This window comes from Archocentrus centrarchus, chromosome 8 (genome assembly GCF_007364275.1).
Source record: "Archocentrus centrarchus isolate MPI-CPG fArcCen1 chromosome 8, fArcCen1, whole genome shotgun sequence".
Lineage (NCBI taxonomy): Eukaryota > Metazoa > Chordata > Actinopteri > Cichliformes > Cichlidae > Archocentrus > Archocentrus centrarchus.
In genome coordinates this window covers 779,508-789,242 of record NC_044353.1, presented here as the reverse complement: position 1 = coordinate 789,242, position 9,735 = coordinate 779,508, and the positions used below count along the sequence as shown (strand labels likewise).

Below are 9,735 nucleotides of genomic sequence, written 5' to 3'. Positions count from 1 at the left end.
CCTCCATCTGAGAGAGCAGCACCAAGGACAGCTGAGACACACTGAGGAGGAGGAGGAGGAGGAGGAGCAGGAGGAGAGAGAGAGGATTGGTTGAAAGACAGAGAGGGATGGAGCAAAGCAGGCAGAGCAGAGAGGCAGCCAAGGAACATGATGTCACATATTCAGCAAAGAAATATGTGTTTAAAAATAAACGATTCATAAAAGAGTTACAGATAAATGACACAGATGAACAAATAAACCCTTAAAATAAAGATAATAAAAAAGCTTTTATCAATTTAGAGAAAAATGAGTGGAAATAATTTATGGGTTAATTATTAAGCTAATGCAACACATTAAAATAATTTTTAAAGTCTGAGATCAAATATTTTTAAGATAATAAAGTCATAAATGAGTACTGATGCTTTCCACTGAGACTGATCAATAACCGGACTGAGGAGGTTTATCAGACCACCACCCAGCATCAGGCTTATGAACAGTACTGCTAATCATGGTTCATGTTTGTGTGATGGTTAATCCACCTGTGTGCACATGCCCTTTAATCTAGATCATACTAATGCTTAAAATATCATTACTGTTGTTATGAATGAATCTTCAGAGTCACTGACCCAGATTCAGTTATTGACCTGCTTCCTGACCAGAACCTCAAGTTTTAGGGGTCAAAGGTTCTGCTTCATTTCTGACCTCTCGGCCACATTGCTTATAAAAAACATGATTCTGTTTGTTATAAACAAAAATAAATAATTTGTAGTTTTTGAAAGGTAAAATGACCACTCTGTATCTCACCAAGGAGGGTGGGGCTAACACTGCTGCTGAGTGTAGATGGGAAACAAGTGGTGGCCATGCCCACTTCTGCAAGGAGGTAAGCAGAGTTAACCCAACAGACACACACACAAGGGCCCCACAGACAGGTGTGGTCCTGGGGGACAACATGCCTCCCGGGTTCCTGGCCCACTTTTCAAATCCTCACCTGCAGTCAGAGTGGGTGGAGTTAGCATGCAGCCAGCTAGCCATCCACCTGCCACAGAGACTGCCTGTTACCTTCCTTGGCCCGCTTCCTCAAACTCCTCTAACAGGAAGTGTGGACTTTTGAAATGCTGCTTATCATCACAGCACCTGCCCACTCAAATATGAAGAGCTGGACAGCACCAGCCCCCAAAGACTCACACCTACTGGCTAAGGAAGCTAACTGCCGTCCATGCGCACCTGGCAGCACAAATGAACCAGCTGCTATAGGCTAAGATACACCTGGACTGGCTGACTGAATGCTGGAATTGGTGACTCAGAGGTTACAGGAAGATTAACTGTGGCTGCTTTTATTCCTCTACCTTAGGCTTTCTGGCTCAGCTCCTCTTTCCTCTCGCTAACTTGTTGAACTGAGTCTTTTGAGTTGGGGCCACTCTCCTGCGCTGCTCTGCGCAGTGGTTTACCGTCCACCAAAGTATAATAAAGACTTTTTAAGTGACTTTTCTGATCTCTTGGCTGAAATCATGCCAAGGTATGACCAAGTTTTAATGGTTGGGGATTTTAATATTCATGTTTGTTGCCCCAAAAAGCCTCTGGTGAAGGATTTTTTAGATTTAGTGGAATCTTTTAATCTAATTCAGTCTGTGAATGGTCCCACTCAGGAACGTGGGCACACATTGGATCTTGTTTTATCCTCTGGTTTATCTGTTCTTAATTTGGAAGTTGGTGATGCAGTGTTCTCAGATCATATGCCTGTTTTATTTGATTTTGTTCCTCTCTGTCAACCTGCTAAAAAATGCGCTCCGTGCTCTTAAACCTTCCATCACTGTTCACTTCTCTGCTGTTTTTGACCACAAAGTGACCTCAAACCTTTCTGTGGCCTCCAGTACTGAGGAGCTGACCCTTCAGTTTAATTCTATTTACCGAACCGTCCTGGACTCTGTAGCTCCATTAAAAATTAGGCAATTAAAGCACACACAAGAGCCGTGGTTAAATGAATATACCTGTGCCATTAGACGGGAGTGCAGGAAAGCTGAACGGAGGTGGAAAAAGGACAGGTTGCAGGTTCATTTTGAATTACTGAGAGAAAGATTGCAGTGTTACCAGAAAACTGTGAAAGCTGCTAGGTCGAAATTCATTTCAGATATCATTGTCTCTAACTCTCAAAACCCCCGTGTGCTTTTTACCACACTGAACTCTGTCAAAAATATCCATGAACCCGTCCATCTGGAAGCTTCCAGTGAAATGTGTGATAGATTCTTTCACTTCTTTTTAGAGAAGGTGATAAGCACTAGGGCCCTAATTTCAGCACCTTCTCATGATCCATCTAACCCAATACCCTGTTCAGCTCAGTTTGACCACTTTGAGCCAGTTTCTCCCTCCTTTTTAGAGAAGCTGGTTTCCAGTTTGAAGCCATCAGGTTCCCCATTTGATGTTGTTCCCTCTCGGCTTGTTAAACAAGTTTTTCCTGCCCTTGGCCCATTCATTCTCAGCATTTTTAATAGCAGTTTAACCTCTAGTGTGGTGCCAAAAAGTTTTAAACATGCTGTTGTGCAGCCCTTGCTGAAGAAACCTGGCCTAGGCTCTTCTGTTTTAGCAAACTTTAGGCCCGTCTCCAAGCTACCATTTTTGTCAAAAATCCTGGAAAAGATTGTTTCACCCAACTAAAGACTTTCCTGGATGAACATGCAATTCTGGAAGTGTTCCAGTCTGGGTTTAAAACCCATCACAGCACTGACTCCGCTCTGTTAAAGGTTTTTAATGATATTCTTTTAGCAACTGACTCTGGTGACTGTGTGGTACTTGTGTTATTAGACTTAACAGCTGCGTTTGACACTGTGGACCATGAGGTCCTCATTTCCAGGCTGGAGCAGTGTGTGGGCATCACAGGTGCAGCGCCCCAGTGGTTTAAGTCGTACCTCTCAGAGAGAAGTTTGTATGTCAGCATTGATGATTTCGAGTCTGCCTCTGCTGCCCTCCCTTGGGGGTCCTCAGGGCTCCATTCTGGGACCTCTCCTGTTCTCCTTATATCTGCTGCCACTTGGAACTATTTTTCGGAAGTATGATATTTCTTTTCACTGTTATGCAGACGACTGTCAAGTGTACTGTTATAGTTCTTAATTAATTAATTAATTAATTAAATCTCTTTCACATTTGTTTTATATCTGTATCTCATTGCCTTCTCGCCTGTTTTTGGTTTTTTATGTGTGATGTTATTGTACAGCACTTTGGTCAGCCCTGGTGTTTTTAAAAGTGCTTTATAAATAAAGTGGTATGGTTCCTGATGAGCAGTTCAGAGTGAGGAGTGTGAAGGGTAAATGCTGAACCTCCTCATGAGTCTCTGATGCTCCCTAACACACACGCCACAGAACCAAGGACATCCCGACTAACCTGGAACTTTGTGATATTCCAGTTTAAACTGGACGATATTCCAGTTTTGTAGAGAAGAAACACACGCATATACCATGCTGTTGTAAACCTCATTCTGGTGAGTCTCCTATAAATGTTTCCACTGCAGCTTCAAGTTCACTCTTCATGCTTTGCTTTGATATCCGGGTGTGTTCAGCGTCAGTGATTCACAGTCTAGCAGAGTTAGAATCTAGGGCTGAGAAGCACTCTTTCAAACAGGGGCTAACTGTGCCGTCTGTCTGGTGGCACTTCTTCAGGCAGAGCATTAAAATAAACAGAGTGATTATAAAATGATGTATTACTGTCTGTCCATCAGGAGCCGAGTCTGCAGCGATGCGGACACTGCACCGGTGGTGAAGAGGGAGCTGAGCGTGAAAACGAAGCTGTCGATTTACCGGTCGATCTACGTCCCTACCTTCACCTGTGGTCACGAGCTTTGAGCAGTGACCGAAAGAACGAGATCATCAATACAAGTGGTAGAAATGAGCTTACTCCAAAGGGTGGGTGGCCTCTCCCTTAGAGATAGGCTGAGGAGTGGCAGGCATTCAGGAGGGGCTCAGAGTAGAGTTGCTGCTCCTATGTTTATCTGACCAGGATGCCTGCGGGGGGCCTCTTTGGTGTCCTGCTGGGAGGAGGCCCCGGACACGCTGGAGAGATTCTATCTCTACAACAGGCATGTCCAAAGTCCGGCCTGCGGGCCAATCATGGTCCAAGCTTGGATCTTATTTGGTGTTTTGTCTAAAAATGTGTTACTTTTGGCTGGCTGGCACAACGATGAACATAACTCACTTTTTTGATTCATGGAGGCAGCAATGATCGCCCGTTGTTAAAACGGCTCTAAATGGCTTGTTGACCTATAATGTGTGAAACCTGTGTCAAACATATCTGTCATGAATGATATCAGGTCATTATGAATGAGAACAGCATTTCTGTCACAGGTAGAAGCTGCACTCAGTTTTTGGGCAAAGTGACTTTTATATATTGTTTTTATCAAGGTAAACACTGTCATTGACATTAAAAATGTCTTTTTAAACATAAATCTGGCTCAGAAGGCTGCAGAAATCGCAACAAATATAACATCAGAGATCTATAAAGATATTTGAAGTGGCCAAAAATCACTGCATTGATGATAATGTAGGTACAATAACACAGACTCCTAAAGATTGTTGAAAAACAGGTTATTTCTGCATTTTATATATAAGCCCTTCATAAATCATGCTGACTGCACTCTATTTACCAATATAAGCAAAGACACAGAAAAGACATCAGAATCACTTTTTGGCAGACGATTACTTTTTAGCACAACACCATTGTCACCACTGGCAGCATTATTGTCCTCATGCTGAAAACGGGACGTAATTGTCGCATCAGCCAGACGTCACTCCCCGAGACGTAAGAAGAAAGCAAAAATAGATCTTTGAGGAAAATGACAATAATAGTAACGCAGTGACTTGGATAAGTAACTTTAATCTGATTACTGGACTGCAGATAGTAACCTGTTAGATTACTCGTTACGGGAAAAAGTAGTCAGATTAGAGTAACGTTACTGACATCACTGGGTGTGACTCAGCCATCACATCCCTCACTGCTGAGTTCAACCCTGATGGTGCTCACGCTCACCTGCAGCTGGAGCTGACTGAGCCTCAGTGTGACACCAGCTTCTCTCTCTGTCCTTTTTAACCAGAGTTGTGCCAAAAATGATTTTCTGTGTTAAACGGGTATAAATGAGTTAGAAGGTAGAAGCTGCAGTCATATTTGGACAAAGTGACTTTTACATATTCTTCATTTATCAGGATAAAACACATTTTTCAGAGATCTGGCCAACAACAAATCTAACATCACAGCTTTATAACGAGAGTTGATGTAACCAAAAAGGGCTGGATTGATTCTAATGTAGAAACAGTAACACAGTCATAAAGACGCAAACACATCATTATACTATTTCTAAGGTCTTCATAAATCCTGTTCGCTACAGTCTGCTTACCAACAGAAGCAGAGACATCAATGTGTTGTATAACCGCTTGAGTGCTCACTCAGAGTAAAAAAGTGCTGTATATGAACTAGATCATTTACCGTGGGTGGATGGTTAAATGGATAGATGTACGGGTTGATGGATGGATGGATGGATAGATGGATGGATGGATGGATGGATGGATGGATGGATAGATGGATAGATGGATAGATGGATGGGTTAGTGTTTTCTGTTACTGAGCTGAGACCACAGTCTGTATGCATGAACTTACAAACAGAACTTTTGTGTGGCTCTGATTTGGCCTTGACTCTGTGGAGCTTCACAAACTGAACCCTTTAAGATAAAACCTTCTGTTGACTGAAGGGCAGAGTTGCAGGTCCAATGATCTGCAGTGTGATCATTTTCAGACTGAACAGAAAGTCACTGTCCTTCCTTCATTTAGGCCATACGTATTTGGACAGTCTCTTCTTAAACTGCAGCACTGTTAGATCATTATAGGAATGAGAGTGTGGCAGATGTGCAGTGGCTCTGACACACAGGCCTCCGATGGTAAGCATTCAAAAGTAAGTGGACGCTGAGCTGCTGTATTTGGTGTTTATAACCAGTGAACATGAAGCAGTTAAATGCAGATCTTTTTGGGTGGTATTGATCTTTCATCTGAACCACCCAAAGGTCGTTATGAACAAGTCTCCCCCAATGTGGCTAAAAACCATGTGACTGAGGGGAGGTGTGGCCTGTCCCATAAACATGGCTGATTTTATTCAGTCAAGCTCAGAGATTTCTCCAAGACTCCAGCAGTTTTACAGCCTGCTGAGCGCACCTTCTCTGGACCCTCCAACCCTCTTTGCAGGTCTGTTTGTTTTGCTGATTTTGTCACTAAGACTCAGTGACTCAGATGAGTGGTTTTGCTCACAGAGAAGGCAGCAGTGGTAACTTCAGAATCTCAAAGCTCAGTTAATGGGCTTTAAACACTGAAGATTAGGCTGAAAACTGTCTGTGTGAGTGTGAGAGGGTATAAATGTGTGTAAACTGTAGTTGTGCTTATTAATATGATGCTGTTCCATAATAGGGTTTAATCCCGGGATCCGGGAATTCCTGGGAAATGCGATCAGAACCATTTCCCGTTTCCCGGAAAACGTTAGACGGGAAACCGGGAAAAAAGTCGCGCACAGTCGATTTGACTTTCAGAAAGAAAAGAAAGCTAAAGTTAAATTTAAGGAAATATTGAGAGAAGGGTTCGTTTAATGCGAAAGCATTACTCTTCATTTCAGGCACGTTCAGCCTCCGTTTAAGGCTTCAGCCTTCATCTCAAGCGTTTTAATAGAGGTATTACACAGTTGTAACTTTTTTCCTCTTTAATTTGTTGAAATCGTAGGCAATGTGTTTACCCTAAGGTATTTTGTATTATATAATTTTATATTATTATATATTGTTATATTGCATTATATAGCCTATAAATATGCCTGCCCTGAACAATAAAGAAATATCTGTTTAACTTCGAGTGTTTCTTTTCCTCGTTTGCAGCCGCTTACTAACAATCATGAATTAGGATACGGGCCTAATGTGTGAAGAAAGTATCATGAAATAGATTGCTTTAACATATTTCGCTTTTAAAATGGAGTTGAGTAAAATGTATATTTTTTAGGCTATAAGGATTGGCCATTTTTCAAAAGACGATTCACAAGCGAACCTACTTTAACCCTCAGACACGGTGTTATAAATTTGTTGTTGCCAGAATGGCAATGACCAAGACGTAGTGCATTACTCAAGGCCCTGTGTTATGCCATATTATAGTGTAGTACGGTAGTTAACTTTTCAGTGACTATTACAGCGTTCCACTGGTGGAGATATAGCGCAACAGATGTCGCCACGACAGCGTGGCTGAGCTTTATCAATGCTGTGGAGATGAACCGTATTGTTTTGCACCAGCAGTTGTAAAATATCTTGGTATAATTCCATGTACAATGGAGGAATATTCGAATTATATTTGTTAAGGGAGTGTTGAGGAACGATACAACACCGCATAGCTCGAGCACTCCAATGTCGAGATGTAGGTTTTATTGCATTAATCAAGCTGACGTTGCCCCCTACTGGGCATAACAGGACATAGCTGGAAAGCTACCTCTACAATATCACAATAGGTTAGGCCGACACAGGCTACAGAAGGCCTAATTAAATAAAAAATAATAAACTTTTTCCCGGGATTCCCGGGAAATGGCTCGTCATTTCCCGGGATTTAATTCATGTCATTTTCGGGAAAAATATTAAACCCTATTCCATAATGACAATGATCAAAAACAGGAGAGAGAACTCAGTGACTTTATGAATCAATCAATACACTAATAATTACATATTCTCCTCTCTCATTCATTCAAATGTATCCATTTCTGATTTAGTCTTAATTTCTTATGTATTTCTTTATAACATGATTGCAGCTGTCATTAAGAGTGTGTCATGGATACAGTTCACTCCTTCATGTCCCGGGTCCTTATGACCCAGCGTTTTTGGGCCGCTCACAACACAAACAAATGAGGCCAAAAGAAAAACAGAAACTGTGACTTTAAAACAGGAACAAAATAATGTAAATAAATGTGCTAATTAATAGAACGATAAATAAAGACCAAACCAAATAACAACATTCCATTTTCACGGTTTTCTTCAATAACTACCTTTATTTTTAATGGCAAATGAATTCATTCATAAGGTCTTTTATTGTGGCGGGTCCAGTTTGCAGCTTTTAGTTGTTGTGTGTCAGAGTTTATGAATGAATGTGGTTTTAGCCTTTTTAGCAGCTTTGCAGAGTGAATGAGTGATGATGGCACAGCACTGAGACTCATCTGGAATCAGAACAATCAATCAATCTGAATAATCAATCAGCTCTTTCATCTCGTTTGTCCTGGAAGTGTTGAAGCAGCTGTGGATCAGATGTTCACATCCTTCATGGATGTGAACCTGCACCCACAGAGACTGCACGTCCAATTAGAAATGACATCTATGTTGTGTGTTACAGTCATGCTGTCCCGATGGCGGTCTGCCTCCATGCTCTTGGCTTCACTGATGTTTCTTTACTGGACGACCTCTTCTGCCCGGCCCCATGACCCCCTCCCAGCTGACCTCTCACAGCCTCACAGGGTGGTCAGAGATCTGCCTGAGGACAGCAGAGACCAAGCTGATCAAGTTCTGAATGCTGCCAAAGACTCTCTGTCTCTGTTTAAAGATGTGATGGAGAACATTAACCCAGATAAGTCGGTGGGTGTGATAAAGAGCCTTTCCAACTTTGCTAGCCTAGCGCCTGGCATCGGAGGTGTGGTCTCCTCCGTCATCAGTATGGTCTTAGCCTTCATCCCTCAGGAAGACCCGGTGCTGAAGGCAGTGAAGGAAGGCTTCGCTGAAGTAAACAGGAAGCTGGACTCTCTCTCCATCCAGATCTCGGACCTGGCGACAGACGTTGAATGGTTCAGCTACGTCAGCGTCTACTCTCAAGATGAACTCTGCATCCTCAACGCCTGGAGGAAGTTCAATGAGTTTTGAAAGAGCGGCGAGTTGATGCAACGAGAAGACAAACAGCATCTGGCACAGACGTTCACCAACTACTATGAGAACACAGGAGCTGAGACCGGTAATGACCAACCTGTACCATTACCTGACCGTCAGCAGCACATCTCTGAGCGGAAACATCAACGGAAGTTTAAATGTAACGTCAGTCAGATCAGCAAATACAACCTGTATTTAAGCAGCTTGCTGTGGAAGGGGATGGTAGCCAACCAGTTCTACTGGAAACTGATGGGATTCAACACAGCAGCCAAAGAAGCTGGACACACTCAGATGTTCAAGACGGTCTCTGAAGCTCAGATATCAACTGTGGACTTCTGTCTGAACAACTATGAGCAGTACATGAAGAATGATGTGATAGAGACCACCAAAGCTCTCAGTCACGATTAACAAGCAGGACATCGCTGAGCAGGTGAAGCAGGTTCTGGACCAGAAGTACAGCTGGTACAGCTGGGTGGTGGTGGTGTACGATACATCTGTATTTTTCAATGATTACAGCATGATGACGATCCACATGGACAGCATCACTGTGGCTGTGGGCTACACTCTGAAGAAGAGGACACTAAAGCAGAAGCAGTATAAAATGAGCTGGAGTCGTGTTACCAGGAGATAAGATCAGACACAAATACATTCACATGTTCTCAAATCCCACCTAAAATATCTCAGTGCAGCCGACAGGTGGATGCAGCTCCAGTTCAACAGTTTTTCAAAGTGATGCATGCCAGCTTCAATTATTATAGGCTCAAAGTGGAAGTTCCAAAACCCACGAAGGCATTTGACTGCCGGTGGCCTGATATAGATCCAGTTGAAAGCATAATCTCTGTCCATTACTCCCGCTC

General features: G+C 42.6%; 1 protein-coding gene across 1 annotated transcript; it reads left to right on the top strand.

Annotated features, from left to right (window-relative positions):
• The first annotated feature begins 8,356 nt into the window (after positions 1-8,356).
• LOC115784234 (SE-cephalotoxin-like) lies at positions 8,357-9,509 on the top strand. Its single transcript, XM_030735381.1, is given in 4 exon segments — positions 8,357-8,965; positions 8,967-9,024; positions 9,027-9,283; positions 9,285-9,509. Coding segments are annotated over 4 exon segments (1,149 nt in total).
• The last annotated feature ends 226 nt before the right edge of the window (positions 9,510-9,735 follow it).